At 40.9% G+C, this 16,317-nt stretch overlaps 1 protein-coding gene across 1 annotated transcript; it reads right to left on the bottom strand.

Annotated features, from left to right (window-relative positions):
* On the bottom strand, positions 1 to 16,277 carry nox1 (NADPH oxidase 1). The gene is made up of 13 exons (XM_033633030.2): positions 15,999 to 16,277; positions 15,701 to 15,796; positions 15,510 to 15,620; positions 11,265 to 11,349; positions 7,662 to 7,807; positions 7,261 to 7,454; positions 7,044 to 7,170; positions 5,129 to 5,221; positions 4,788 to 5,029; positions 3,531 to 3,693; positions 3,188 to 3,334; positions 2,519 to 2,643; positions 1 to 1,327 (listed from the first exon to the last, which is right to left on the bottom strand). Exons 1-13 carry the CDS (start codon positions 16,041 to 16,043, stop codon positions 1,201 to 1,203), a joined length of 1,701 nt encoding a protein of 566 aa, XP_033488921.1. The 5' UTR covers positions 16,044 to 16,277; the 3' UTR covers positions 1 to 1,200.
* Between the last annotated feature and the right edge of the window lie 40 nt (positions 16,278 to 16,317).

The following is a 16,317-nucleotide window of genomic DNA, read 5'->3' as shown; positions in this document are numbered from 1 at the left end:
TTTGTTTCATTCGTTTATTCAAAATGAGTATGTACACACAGGAAAGGGGATTTAAAACACATTATGTCAATAACCTCACGTCCTTCCACGTCACTCAGGGATAATTAACCCACAGGCTACGTGACGGGAAGTCTTCCTCCTTGTTTACTTGTCGTCTTATCACTCTGATAAGGAAATACCAGAGAATTTGACGGGTTATAATAAACCATTGTCTGTTTCCAAGAAACTTGTTTCCTTAACCAGTAAACCTTTAAAAAGTCAAAGAACACAACATGATATTAACAGTGTATTTGATCGTAGGCTCGTTGTCTGAAGTGGAAAATATGATTTAAAAATATAAAAATCTGCTGATTCAGAGCTAGAAAGATTAATTGATCCATGGAAAATTAATCAACAATATTGACAAACAAGAAATTCATTTGCTTTTTTTTTTTTTTTTTTTCCTGTTAAAAAAAAAAAAAAAAAGCCCAAATCTTTTGGGTTTTGAACTCTTAGTCCGATAAAATGAGAATCTGAGGACATTAACTTTGGATCTGGGACACTGATGGGCAAATTATTTATTTTTTCTGACATTCACACAAGAAAAAAAATCTGGCAGATTATTCAATAATGGAAATATTGATTAGTTGCAGCCCTAGATGAGCTGCTGTAGTGTTAAATTGTCAATTACAGAATCCTAAAGCACATTGAGTTGTACACAGTTTTAGTATGTTAGTCTTTGTGCAAAGAAAGCTAGTCTTTCCAAATGGCGTGCTAACAAAAAGTGCACTGCAGAGGTAAAACATCCGAGGTCCTGACATCTAGTAACAGTAAAATACTTCCTAGAAACCAATATACTCTCAGGCCATCAGAAACTCGAAGGTTTCTCCAGAAATACGGCTTTAAATTAATGATACGAGTCTACGAACCTCTGAGTGTAACTGACCGTATAAGCCATGAGTCATAATGGATTATGAGGCTGTGATTTTATGGATCAAGAGATGTGATGAAAGCGAGTAAGTCCCTGAGTAGTCCTGATAAAACAACATGCCCTGCCTCTTTATTAATGAGCAGTAAAGTCTGCAGTGTGGGAAAAACACCCAGCTAGTGCAACAGGTTGTCGGGCAGCTTTGTCATTAATAGTTTTACATTACATCCACAGTGGAAGAAACTTTCCACCAACTGTCGTCCTTCAAGAAGCCCAAATGCTGCTGTGCTCGCTCAGAAGTTCTCCTTGTTGAAGTAAAATTTGGTCTTCCGAGGATCCACGTCTGAGTATTTGGCACATTTCTTCTCCAAAACTTTTGCGAGAGCTTCAGGGCCACACAAGAACGTTCCCACCACGGACCTGAAAACACGAGCAAGAACAACACAATGAGTTACATTTACAGGTTAAAGATTTAATGTGAGAAGTGCAAAGCAAACAGCGGTGGACAGTAACGTAGTGACTTCAGGCGTCAGATACACTATCGGCTTTGAGATCTAATAAATGTGTGAGGTTTAGGATTATACAGTATAAGATTCTGTGCAGAGCATATTACTCCTGTTAGATTATCCAAAATGGATGACAAAGATTTATGCTGGCATAATTTTGGCAACCAAGGTTCTTTACTGAAACACTGGTCAGAAGTAATACATGAATATGAATACAGGGGTTTTACTTTTACATCGTTTCACTGCTACTTTTTCTCCAGTAAAGAATATGAATACTTCTTTCACCACTGTTAATATGATCAGTAAACTTATAGGTATCAGAGATCAATTCATGCAACCTTTATTTAAATCTTGAGGAATTACTGATCGGCATCACCTCATTTTTAATGACACCGAAAGAACACAGAGTAGATGCACACACACAAAAAAAATATTCAAGAGAAAACACATCCACAGACCTAAAGATTTATCCAATCACTTTAACGAGATACCGACTACAGGACCAATTTAAAGGTCCAGTGTGCAGGATTCAGCGGCCTCTAGTTGTGAGGTTGCAGATTGTCACCAAATTAAATGTCTGCTGTGTGATAGGCATACAGGAGAACTATGGTGGCCAGTACGTAAATGTTAATTGCTGTATGTAGAGCCAATGTTTGGTTCTGGGCTACTGTAGAAACAAAATGGCCGACGCTGTGGACAAGGACCTGCTCTGTACGTAGATATAAACATTATAAACTATAAACTTATTCTGAGGTAACACAAACACAACAATTCTTGGTTTCAGGCAATTCTACAATAAAGAAACATACCTTTTATATTATTTTCAATTTCTGACAATAGAATAGATGCCCCAAAATATTACACACTGGACCTTCAATAAGGAAGTGATATATGAAAATAAGCTGCCATTAAGGGCTTTAAAAATAAATTGAAACCAGTGCCTGTCATGTCCTGCTGTTAGAGCTGCCCACACAACCTTTTCATACAAGATGCAATAATGAGTATAATAACTGTCACTGGTAATACATCTTAGGACAGAGAGATAAACTGAATCCTGGGTTTAAGACCAATGGGTTTGAGGTATTTTAAGAGTATTTCATCTTACGTGGGGTTCTCTTTGCGGACTTGTTCGAACTCCTTGTCCCAGACGGGTCTGCCAAAGTGAGTCTTCTGTTTCAGCCCAGTGACGACATCTGCGTCCTCATCATCGTGAACCCAGGCATGACGAGCCTGTGACCAAGAAATAAATAAATAAATAAAACCGATAACAACTGATTTAAAGGGGATCTAAGCCCATTTTCAAAATTCTTACAGGTTATTCCTACAGTCTATGACAGGCCAGAAATATTAATAAACATGAACAACTCTAAATCAAATCCAAAAACCAAAGTGTGCGATGTCATCAGGCATAACATTTGGAGCTTCTTTACATCAGAGTGACTGTAACAAATCACAGTTTCCTCTTAGGGATCAATAGAGGATTTCTGATTCTGATTCTGTATGTGGGAACATTTTCTGTCTCATAACTGAGAACACTTCAATAGAGTAAAGCTCATGTGGGTCGACAATATCAGTCTCCTTTTCATTGTCTATGGAGCAGCTCCAGACTTTATACTCTATGAAATCACAAGTTTAACACTTGACCCTAAGAGAGAAACTCATGTTCATGAATACTGACTGAACTTTCCTCCTCATTCAGGTGGTGTCCTTCTTTCAAGCTGAAAGCTCACACTGTTTATCTGGACTTTGATCTGTGACTCATTCATACACTCACAAGATTCTGATCCCATCCGGTCAGAAAGAGTTTGTAGGTGAGGAAATCCCCCATCCCTCTCTCCTCCATCTCTTTCTCCAGCACCTGCAGGAGGTCGGCAAACCACTCGAAGGCGTGTGTTTCCCGGCACAGCCAGTAGAAGTAGATCTGAAACCAGGAAGCAGATGCAGCAGCGGCAGCAGGCGTGTTAAACAATGGTCCTCTTACAAAAGAGCTGCTGATGACTCGTCGTCTAACACGGGCGGATTGTGAAAACACAAGGTGTTCTTTATTTAAGAGACAATAACAGGACCTACAGGTTTAAATGTCAAAAGCACACTGATATGGTTGTTTGGGTTGTTACCTTTCTGGTGCGCAGTTTGGGGTTGGAGATTTTGAACTTGTACCAGATGGACTTGAGGATAGAGGCGAAGGGAGTGACTCCGATGCCGGCACCGACCAGCATGCTCACCTCGTAGTCAAACACGTCCTCACTGGCTGTGCCAAAGGGTCCGTCCACGCCCATTCTGGGAAACAATAAATAAACTGTCAGCAGGAAAATAAACCACAAAGTGACAGAGAAACGTTTACAAACAATACAAAGGCGGAACGTGTCAGCTTTCATGTAGCTTGGCATCACATTACAAAACCAAGCGTAACTCATTATCACCTTTCTGATGTATTTTGTGCTTGCTGTTGTCATGGCAATCTGCTCTTTAGTTGTTTTAATCTGAGGCTCAAAGTTAATCATGACCTTGACAAAACAGCTGCTGGGAATTCAAAGATATCTATTTATTTAATGTCTGTTTTTATAGGGACAAGTATGCAGCACTGGACCAGTGCCACATACCAAAGCTTTTATAGCAGACGCCAGGTTCTTCGCCCGTCCATAGATGTGATTGAAGTGATTTGTTAGAGCTACAGGCAGTTTGAGAGAAAACTGGCTCAGGTTTTGATGAGGAATACAGGGGATAAGTTGGCACTGAGCAGCCCAGCAGTGGAGCAAAATCACCCTCAACCTCAAGAGGACAAGGAAACAATGATTTAAAGGTGCTGTATGTGACTCTGGAGAAAGATATTTGATTGTTGAGTCTCAAAGTGACCGTATCTGATGATCTTGGAATGTGACTCAATAATCAATTATCTTTCTCCAGAGTTATAAACAGTACTTTTAAGTTGAAACAGTAACATGGGAGTTTACACACACAAACGACCCAGGAAAAGCCGGGCTGTAACCACCTATTTACATTATTGACAGAAGGTCCGTGGGAATTTCCCTCCATAAGTTTTTAGAAACCTAACAGCTAAATTCACCATTTTGAAACAAATTTATTACATATTTGGTACTTCTTGGTGAAAGTTTTGATGACTAAAGTGCCATTTTAGTGAGCCAGAAAATGACTGAGGGCCACACAGGAAAAGTGCACACACTGTAGTGCCATTTCTCTACTAAAATAGAGAAACAGTACAGTGTTTGACACTGATTGTCCCTCCCAGTATATATCATAATTACTGCCCAGAGAAAAAGGACCAAAGTGCCAGTAAAATCAGACCCACAGGGGTTTAAAACTCCACCATGGTGGCTGCATTAAATGTCTTCACTAACACTGTGAGTACTCACTTGGGTCCCTGTGCTCCCTCTGGTAGCTGCTGCATGATGTCGATGAGTTTGTCTGTCCAGTCGCCGGCCGAGCGGATGTGGATGCTGATTGCGTCCTCCTCGGGGGCGCAGGTCATGGTGAACGGGTGCCACTCCAGCTGGGAAATGACCGGACAGTTCAGGAAGACGTACTGACCCACCTCCATTTTGAAACCGTCCTTCACCAGCTGCAGCTCCAGCACCTTGGATGGATGCATCACGATCTGAAAGAGCCAACAGATGAGGTCACCATAACATCATCTACCAAAAAAAAAACAAAAAAAAAAACACCTCAGCAGGAAAGATGAATGAATCAAACGTACCCTCCTGTACTGGACTCTCTGCATGTAACGAATCAAACGCAGCAGACGTTCACAGATATACAGAATCATCGGGCCGATCACCCACCACCAGGTCTGAAATGAAGCAAAACAAGATTTTACAAATCACAAATGATGCTGCTATTTGTGCTGGTAGTCGTGGAGTTTAAAGTGGAAACAGGGAAGGTTTTTGCATTAGACTGGTTCCTATAAGCCTAACTTTCACTATGCATTCTGTCTGCCACTGGGAACCTTTTCCTGGGAAATGTGGGCTTGATTTATGGCACAAAGGAAGTGCGTTAACCATTGCACCACCAACACAGTAGTCAAAATAATCAAAAGACACTGCAGAAGTTAATTTTAAGTGTGGCAATTTTCTTTTGTTTACTTTGAGCAAACAAATACAAACACTGAGGAGCTGTAATCAACCAAACCATCTTAATTCAACACTCCTTTTGCACACAGGCAGTTTAGTGATATTCCTGCGGTTATGATCTTGACCAGTCAACCCAGAGTCCTCTTTGTCTGAGACCGAGACAAGACCAAGTAAAAATGCCGAGTCAAGTGCAAGACGAGACCAAGACCTTCAAAGAGTTGTCTCAAGGCCTAAACTGATCTTGAATACTCCAACATTAGCACCAGGCTTTGAAGACAATTTTGTCATAGTGGGCAAACAGTGGAACTACAACATCCAGGTCCGTCATGTGATGTCATGAGGCCCAAAATGACTTTGCCCCATTGACTTTGATTGTGAAAGAGACGTCTGTAAATCAGTGAATACACTGATTTTGAGCATCACAACCACAACAAAATGACCTGTTCCACTATTAGAACTGATAAATTCACTCCGATAACATTTTGAAAATCCAGAAGAGCTACACGATTTAATCATTTCATCCCCATTCAAAGTGGTGGAGTGCTAAACTGGAAGTTAGCCACTCAGCTGGCCGTAGCCTGATGTGCACTTCCTTAGACATGTAACTACACATTGCGGTGACGCAGACCTCCTGTGTATTGTTCTAAGCTGAGACCATTTCCCTCAGTGGAAGAAACAATAAATTGCGAAGACAATAAAGCCTCCACAAAAATTGCATTTTTAATCATAGGGATTTATCCTGGCTTCATATGAGCAGAGGAAATCTCCACTTGTTGCTAGGCTAATTTATACAATGTAAAATGCCATAGGCTTGTGCTAATAACATTAGCATGTTATTTTTGTGGGGAAAATGTGTCCAGATAAAGACAAGTGTTTGTCTATGAATGCTGTGAGTTATAGTGAAGCTGGTTTGTGTATTTGAGTTTGAAATTGTCTCTATTAAGCCATGTTTAATGTGTGTTTAATGTGTGTTTTGAATCAACTAAACTCCACAGCACTTCACAAAAACCCCGCTGCCGACTAATATTTTGGAGGCGTAACTGCAGAGTGACACAGACACACCACGGCACAAGTATAAATGCTCACAACGGTGTAGGCGACATGCAACGCACAAGTATGAATCCCGCTTGAGTCTGCTGCACTTTCTCGGAGCCTGCACTGAGCAACTTTATCAGAAATGAGCAGGGCTCTGTCTCCAAAGCTATATCCTGTTCTGTCTATACATCCATGGGCAGTTATCCCCAGTTGCCAAAGAGTATCTCCAGTAGCGGAAAAGTCAGACAGTGAAGCAACCAAAGTAACTGTGGAAACTCTACCCGGCAGAGGGAAAAGAGCCACATAGCTGGGCTCTGAGGAAAAGAGAAAACAATCTGGTTGCCTTTGCAACAGCAGCGCCAAAAATAATACCACCTGGAAACACTACAGGGGGCAGGGAAAGTTGTCTGTTTCCACTTTAAGTAAGTAAGATGGTAGTAACAGTTTTTAAGGCTGTTACAGAATAAAATGCAGCTCCTGAGTGTACTGAGATTTAAAAAGACAAACCTGCGCTGGCCCTCCTGCAAACTGAGGGATGGGACACTCGGGGATCCGTCCCCAGTCATCACTGCGGTCTTTACACAAGGTGAAGTTGTGCGGTGGGTCTGTTGACACTTGTCTCCTCACGATGAAGCTGCAGATGGGACAGACGAGTTAAAACCTTCTCTGCAATAACAGCAGTAACGTTTTTTAAAAGACCAGAAAGCTGAGACTTGTCCCTTACCCGGCTCCGTGAAACACCAGACCAGCAAAGAAGATGACGAAGAGATGGTGGGTGTACCAGAAGACCTCAAAGTAGCTCCGTCTGATGACCTCCATGGAGGAGGTGATGATGAGGATGAGGGCCAGCGTGATGATGACCCCTGTGAGGCCGGCGATGGTGGTGAAGACAAAGTAGGTTGGAGTCTGCTGCGCATCCTGAGACACAAAACGAAGAAAGTCTGGTGAATTTTTATGCACTGATTTATGGCTTTCTGCATCAATTTATGGTGAAAATATGTTTAATTTCTGTACAAAATTCAAGTCCTCTGCTTCAACTTGAAACATGAAAAATAAATATGCTAAGAAGGGATTTTCTTTGTCTCCCTGTGTCTTATTTCATTCTAATCAGTTATGATAACTTACGACGTTTGTTGTGCGGATCGGGTTCAGGTAGGTGGTGTTTTCTGTATCCTCCAGGTTGGACAGAGCCGTGCTGAGTTTATCGTAAACTCCTCGCCTGCTGTTGTTGTACCACTCCACGTTCAACAGATGGGCGATCATATGCACAGCTGTCGGGACACAGAGAGGAGACACGTTAGTGCTGATGCATGATGTTCAATCTGCCTGCTGAAGTCTGATTACTGTTGGGGATAAGAGGCTGCTGATTTGAACGTAAACACTTTTATGTCAGTTTACAGCTAAGATTGTTGGATTTTCAATGTTTGCAGGGTCAAGATTCCCTCTTCTCTTTGAAAAGAAGTCTGAGAGAAAACTCTTTTAAATACGCCTTCGGTCAATATTTATTTTAGACTTTGTTTACTGTTTGCCCACTCCCCTTGCAAAAATGTAACTATGACCCTTTTTAACATTTTGACCTGTGTCTGTGTGTCTTACTGAGAAAAAAGAAGACATCTGTTACAAAAGGCAGAGGTGGAGCCAAGTCATTGTTTTGCAAGTCACAAGTAAGGTGGAATTTACAGGTGCTGGTCATATAATTAGAATATCATCAAAAAGTTGATTTATTTCAGTAATTCCATTCAAAAAGTGAAACTTGTATATTATATTCATTCATTACACACAGACTGATATATTTCAAATGTTTTTTTCTTTTAATTTTGATGATTATAACTGACAACTAATGAAAATCCCAAATTCAGTATCTCAGAAAATTAGAATATTACTGAAGACCAATACAAAAAAAGGATTTTTAGAAATGTTGGCCAACTGAAAAGTATGAACATGAAAAGCATGAGCATGTACAGCACTCAATACTTAGTTGGGGCTCCTTTTGCCTGAATTACTGCAACAATGCGGCGTGGCATGGAATCGATCAGTCTGTGGCACTGCTCAGGTGGTATGAGAGCCCAGGTTGCTCTGATAGTGGCCTTCAGCTCTTCTGCATTGTTGGGTCTGGTGTGTCGCATCTTCCTCTTCACAATACCCCATAGATTTTCTATGGGGTTAAGGTCAGGCGAGTTTGCTGGCCAATCAAGAACAGGGACACCATGGTCCTTAAACCAGGTACTGGTAGCTTTGGCACTGTGTGCAGGTGCCAAGTCCTGTTGGAAAATGAAATCTGCATCTCCATAAAGTTGGTCAGCAGCAGGAAGCATGAAGTGCTCTAAAACTTCCTGGTAGACGGCTGCATTGACCTTGGACCTCAGAAAACACAGTGGACCAACACCAGCAGATGACATGGCACCCCAAACCATCACTGACTGTGGAAATTTTACACTGGACCTCAAGCAACGTGGATTCTGTGCCTCTCCTCTCTTCCTCCAGACTCTGGGACCTTGATTTCCAAAGGAAATGCAAAATTTACTTTCATCAGAGAACATAACTTTGGACCACTCAGCAGCAGTCCAGTCCTTTTTGTCTTTAGCCCAGGCAAGACGCTTCTGATGCTGTCTCTTGTTCAAGAGTGGCTTGACACAAGGAACGCAACAGCTGAAACCCATGTCTTGCATACGTCGGTGCGTGGTGGTTCTTGAAGCACTGACTCCAGCTGCAGTCCATTCTTTGTGAATGTCCCCCACATTTTTGAATGGGTTTTGTTTCACAAACCTCTCCAGGGTGCGGTTATCCCTATTGCTTGTACACTTTTTTCTACCATATCTTTTCCTTCCCTTCGCCTCTCTATTAATGTGCTTGGACACAGAGCTCTGTGAACAGCCAGCCTCTTTAGCAATGACCTTTTGTGTCTTGCCCTCCTTGTGCAAGGTGTCAATGGTCGTCTTTTGGACAACTGTCAAGTCAGCAGTCTTCCCCATGATTGTGTAGCCTACAGAACTAGACTGAGAGACCATTTAAAGGCCTTTACAGGTGTTTTGAGTTAATTAGCTGATTAGAGTGTGGCACCAGGTGTCTTCAATATTGCACCTTTTCACAATATTCTAATTTTCTGAGATACTGAATTTGGGGTTTTCATTAGTTGTCAGTTATAATCATCAAAATTAAAAGAAATAAACACTTGAAATATATCAGTCTGTGTGGAATGAATGTATACAAGTTTCACTTTTTGAATGGAATTACTGAAATAAATCAACTTTTTCATGATATTCTAATTATATGACCAGCATCTGTATATGCCTGACGTGCACCTCCCCAGAAATGTGGCGGTGACGCAGACCTCCTGTCTATATGTGTAAGCTGAAACCATTTCCTTCAGCAGAAACAAAGCTTTTATTTACTTTAATTTCACAAATAAGAAACAATAAATTGTGAAGACAATAAAGCCTCCACAGAAATAGCATTTTAAGTCTTGTGTGTGATTTATCCTGGCTTCATATGAGCAGAGGAAATCGCCGCTCGTTGCTAGGCTAATTTATACAATGTAAAATGCCATAGGCTTGTGCTAATAATGTTAGCATGTTACATTACTTTGGAAAATGTGTTTAGAATAAGACAGTTGTTTTGTCGGTGAACCTTGTGAGTTGTAGTGGAGCCAAATTATGTATTTTTATCTTTGTTAAATGTTGCTGTTGTCCCTGGCTTCATTTGAGAAGAGGGAAAGATCGCAAGCAGCTTGCACTTAAGTCCAGAGTCCTAAACTTTGAGTTTTGAGTCTTTTACAAATTATAATGTGCTCTTAACATTTTTATTTATTTGTTAAAACAAGTGTGCTGGAGGTCACTGTGTGTCTCTCTCTTTCATTTTATTGTTCATCTCCGAAGGATTTTGTACAGAAAATAAATTATCTAGGGATAATTTTCTCCAACTGGTGCTCATTAATGTTACATAGTTCTTCACGTTTCTCTCCTGCAGCTTGACTGGATGCTGCTGGATTGAATGAACAGTGTTAATGTTAGTTAATTCAGGAAATGAATGAGAGATAAATGGATTTGCTGCACACAGTATCATACTTTTCGGGCTTGGGGTAAGGTACCAAGTATTTTTAAGTCAAAGGACAGTCATGATTCATCTGTGTTTAGGTCCAAAATGAACTGCAAGTCTTTTTTAATTTCGTTGCGTCGGACTTAAGTCATTAAATCTGTGACCTGAGTCCACACCTCTGATAAAATCTATACAATATAAGTCTTTTTTTCCACTTATACTCCTCTCACTTTAACGTCACCACCAGGAAACACTGAAAACTTTGTTTTCTTTACTCCTCTGTGTCGTACTCAAGGAAACCACCTGATAAACACTGATAAGCTACGGGTCAGACATGTTTGCACAGAGTGGGAGATAGTTAACAATTCACCAGAATCCTGCACACAAAGTATCATGTGTAATTAAGGCAGAAAGCTCATTCTTAAGTACACATCTTTGATTGATGAAAGTTTGATTCATTTTTGTCTTACTTTTCTTCTGCAGATTCAGTGCCACATATACCCATATCTGCACCTGTGGCAGTGATAAAATAAGATGCATAACTCTAATCCTAATTTAAATGTTGATAAGTTATTTTAAAAATAGCCTGTGCTCTTTAAAGTAATTTTGCTATAACTTAACCCATTCCTGATGTTCATCTTTAAACAAAGACTATTGTCAGAGGGAAGGAAAGACTGAAGGAGAAATACTCACCTGTCATCAGACCGATCATGTACGCCACCAGTTTGTGGAAACTCAGATTTTTGTCCAGTTGTTTCCTCATTGATCTGCCGCAACACTGAAAAGATAGAAGAAAAGAAAATAAGTGTGAAGTCAAAGAAAAGGACAAAGGACATCTTTCCACAGCCGTTACTGAAACCTACCTGACCTGTGCCTGTGTCAGTTTAGGGAGGGGTTAGTGGAGTAATGGAAAACATGACTTGTCCAGTTTGTGGTTGAATGTCAGAGTTAGATTATGTTGTAAAAATGTAAAACTAATACTCGTATTTGTTTTGCCAATTTGATGTGTTGAGATGACAGAGTCAGTTTTGTTAGGGCTCTTTTTTCAAAGCTATCCCACTGAAAATGACAAGAAATGGAGTATCTGTCATTCTAAATGAAAACAAGGCTCTTAAAACAAACAAAAAACAAAGTGTAAAAACATCAAATTCTAGTTTTATGGCAGTTTACATGCCAGACTATTTCTTGGCAAGGAGCAGCAACTTCCTCAGTTTTTGTACAGATGAAACAAATTAGATAGGTGCAAATGAGTTCACTTTGAAGGTGCTGTTACACAGATTATTTTCTAACCTCTAGGCAGCACCAGGCTATCTGTTTAAAATCTTGGAGCTAAACTAACCAGCTAGCTAACCAACCTCTGGCTGCAGCTTCATATTTAACTGACAGGTGTAAGAGTGGTGTTGATCTTCTCATCTCGCTCTCAGAAAGAAAGCAACTTAAGTGTATTTCCAAAATGTCAAACTATTCCTTTAAAGGGACAGTTCACCTCAAAATGAAAAATACATATCCTTCCTCTTACCCCTAGTGCTATTTATCAGTCAAGATTGTTTTGGTGTGTCGCAGAGTGTTTGAGATATCTGCCGTAGAGATGTCTGCCTTCTCTCCAATATAATGGAACTAGATGTCACTCAGCTTGTGGTGCTCAAACCACCAAAAAAATACATTTGACAAACTCAACAGTAATGTCTCTTTCCAGAAATCATGACCTGGTTACTCAACATAGTCCACAAACATTGTTGGGAGCAGTTTCATGTGGGAATCTTTTTTCTGCATAACTATATCCACCAACCGTATCACCATGCAGAAGCAAGTGTTTATCTACTCATGGATGAGAGGCATGTGCTCGTGACAACGTAAGAAGTGGAGATAATGGTGTCCTCCTTGGCTGAGCTGTAACTTTAGTTAGCTCAGTGGTGCTAGGTGAGCGAGCAGTAGATGCGTACTTCCTTCTGCATGGTGGTATGGCTGCTCACAACAACTGCTCACAACAAGGTCTGTCCTGGACAAGAAATCCTTTCGTTATCATCACTGCAGTGTCCTGGACAAGCATGTCCTTTTAAGCTGGAATAACACTGTAAAATTTCACAACATAAATCTAGTTTTCAAAATTCTCCATGGTTTGGCTCCACCACCACTTGCCGACTTTTTTACATTGAGCAGCAAACTGACCGATCGGCCTCAACAACTACTCTCATCATACCACTGAGTAAAAGTTCCTTCAGCCAGTCAGCCTTCTCAGTGTGAGCTGCCCAGTTCTGGAACTCATTACCACCACACATTTGTAATATTGAAACACACAAAGCTTTCAAACACACTCTACTCTAAAGTATGGTTAAAAGATAATCAGGCCTGCGATCACAATCAGTAGTCCATACTAATACTATAATTCTGTCTACCTGCTTGCATGCCTCTCTGCCTCCATATTGCCTGCTTGACTGCCTATCTGCTTATCTGTTTCGCTTGCTTACATGTTGCTTAAATGTGCATTGCGTTTTGTTTCGTATTGCTCTGTATTGTTTGTTCCTGGTGTCCTGCTAATATGCTGCATTGCTACTATGTTTGTCTGTTTGCCTGATGCAACCTACCTGCTGGCTGAAGCTTATTTTCCTGTCTTTTAATGTGCTTGATGTGCTTTCCAATGTGATTATGTGCCACTTCTTGTCTTTTACTGTGTGTGTTATGCCTTCTATTCTGATCCATGTGCTTTTATATGTGCTGTGCTGTATATTTTACTGTTACTACGAAATGTTGATTGTAATGTTTTTTTCTTTTAGCTGGCATTTAGCACCTTGCCTGGGGACTGCAGTTGGACACTAGCTACTCAGCTAAAACTGGCACATTTACAGAAATGTTCATTAATGTGCACTGTCCCTGTACAAATAAACAAATAAATAAAAATAAAAATTATCTTGAATAACCAGGGGTCCGTTTCACAAAGCAGGTTTAGTGAAAACTCAGAGTCTGTTATCCCTGAAATGAGGGAAACTCTGAGTTTTCCGTTTCAAAAAGGGAGGTAACTCAAACCAGAGAAAGAGGGGTAACTCTAGCCTGTTTCAGAGAGAGAGGTAACTTAAGCTCTCGGTCAGTTGAGGAACTGACCGAGAACTCTTTTTGTCGATGAACCTCGAGTTTCTCTCTGTCTCCGCCCTCTTTCAGAGCCACACACTCCATTTGATTTCCTCATTCATTCAGTCAGCAGGCGAGTTTTGGCGTAGCCTAGTTCTGCCGTCTGTCATTTTAAAAAAATCAGAGTCAGTATATTAGAAGTCCATTAGGCACAGTAGGTGTCGACTTTTTTCACTAACATGGCATGTCCTTTTGATAACGATCCTGTGGATGAAGGTGCAGCATTACTGCGCAGAGAATTAAATATTCGTCGGGAGATGGTTATCAGACCGCGCATAGATGTTTTAGCATTTCCACACAATTATCTTTTTGAGCTGTACCGTTTCACGTCACAGTCCATCATCTACACAACCTAATCCGTCCTTACATTTGCAACATTACCAATCGTAGTCATGCTCTCACATCCCAGCAGATATTGTGTGTTGCGCTGCGTTTCTTTGCAAATGGAAGTTTTTTGTACAATGTCGGAGATGCTGAGCACTTGAGTAAGGCAACTGTATGCAGGGCGGTCAGAAAAGTGTGCTCGTTTTATGGGCATCTGCCTTCTTTCTGTTCGCTGAGTAGAAGTCTGTGTTAGTTTAAATAGGCTTAATTATTTAACAGAACATGATATAGATGAGAAGATATTTATGTGTGTGAAAACAGCATTATGTTGGGGATAAAACAACTGCACAGTCAAACAGCCACTTAATATTTACTTTACAATGTAAAACATGATCAGAATGAGGTACCCCCATGAGATTATGCCGAGGTCTTACCTGTTTGAACAATGTTTTTATATTTCATCCTAAACTGCTGCCAAGTGCGCTTCTCCCCCGCGGGATTGCACCTAAATGAAATAAATTAATAGGCTACCATTCAAGCAGTTTTCCCCTGTAATATTATTGTGATTGCAAAGGACTACATTTAAACTTACGCATTGACCCGAGCAGCAATGTTCTCCCACGCCGTCTCCCTCTCTTTTGCAGCTGCAGCGGTGTTGTACTTCTTTTTGAAAACGTGTGCAAACTCGCCGTATGAGCGCATTAAGATTTCTAATTCTAGTGGGGTGAAAAACGCAGCCCTCCTCTTCCCCGTTGCTATGGTGACTCGTCGAATCGGGGCTCCATTGATGCTGGCTTTTTATAGTTGTGGTGCACGCGCTTAACTCCAGGTGAAACTACTCTGAGTTGATTAAACTGATTCAAATCAGCTGTTCTGGAACCAGAAACTCAGAGTAGATCAACTCAGAGTTCAGGATTAGACTCAGAGTTTGTTGAACCTGCTTTGTGAAACGGACCCCAGGTCATGATTTCTGGAAAGAGACATTGCTGTTGAGTTTTTCACATGTATTTTTTGGCACTTTGAGCACCACAAGCTGAGTGATATCTAGTTCCATTATACTGGAGAGAAGGCAGAACAATCTAGACTGATAAACGGCACTGTAAAGAGGAAAAATATGTTTCTGATTTTGGAGTGATCTGTCCCTTTAAGAACAACAGCTTGTGTTTTTATAGCACATTTAGTAAAGAGGTGCAGCCATAAGTTCTTTACAAAACATTATCAATAAAAGGAAAAAACTAAGTGAGGCACAAAACTAGGCAGTATTGAATCTGACGACATTAAAATGAACCTTAAACTGTTGTAAAAATGTGTTTTAAAAGTATTTTAACACCAAATAATAAAATGAGGAGAAAAGGGATAGGTTTCCCGGACATGCAGCAGTCAAACTTGTTTGTGTGCCAGCACGAAGATATTCCACTTTAATGAGATAATGACAGTAAAACTGAGTTCACCTCGCCCTGCTGTGACATTTAAACATCCTCATCTTACCACGAAGGAGCCTCGGATCAGAGACAGCAGGTTCCTGCACACAGGCAGCAGGATCAGCATGCAGTTAAAGTTGAGGACAGCCGCTGGAGCTCTGGCCCAGGCCAAGGCAGACTGAAATATGAATATATGTATTTATTATTATGAGTATGAACAAGCCTCATGGCTGACGTCTTCATCTGTTTTTTACTCACCCCTAAAAGATGACGCGTGTAGAAAAACTGATCCCCCAAATCGTAGAATAAGTAAAACCAGACGAAAAGGAAGATGTTGATGCCCATCCACACCACCTGCAGCCAGGATCCATCACAAAGTTCATTACTGTTAATCTTATTTGGGTTTGCGAAGCAGGAGTTTTGACATTCAGGTTTTTTTAACGGAATACCTGCGCATTTTACGCACAAATGCTGTGCGTAAATTCTCCCTCATGTCACCGTTGAGCATCTCTGCGATTTTAAATATTAAATTCCTAAGATGTAAATAAGAACTCACCAGTATGAACGATGTAAGGCCATTGTTGATAATCCAGTTACCCATGATGAACTCGTTATCTCGACTCAGCTGCAGCAGCTTCCCGCATCTTCAGCCTGCCTGCGCTTTTATCCGTCACCTTCCTAGCCGGACTCCTCCTCCCTCCTCACCTCTGCACAGGTGTAAAGGTGATGTGACGCAAGGAAACAAAGCTTACAGCGAGTGTAATTGCGTTGTAGAGGAAGTTTAGAGGAGAGGCTTCCCTCCTGCAGCGGAGTGACCACATTCCTGCCTGCTGGAAAAACAAGTATGGACGACAGGAATGAGGAAGCGTCTGTTG

This window comes from Epinephelus lanceolatus, chromosome 7, assembly GCF_041903045.1.
Source record: "Epinephelus lanceolatus isolate andai-2023 chromosome 7, ASM4190304v1, whole genome shotgun sequence".
Taxonomy (NCBI): domain Eukaryota; kingdom Metazoa; phylum Chordata; class Actinopteri; order Perciformes; family Serranidae; genus Epinephelus; species Epinephelus lanceolatus.
Note: the sequence above shows the minus strand (reverse complement) of the source record. Positions and strands in the feature narration are given on the sequence as shown.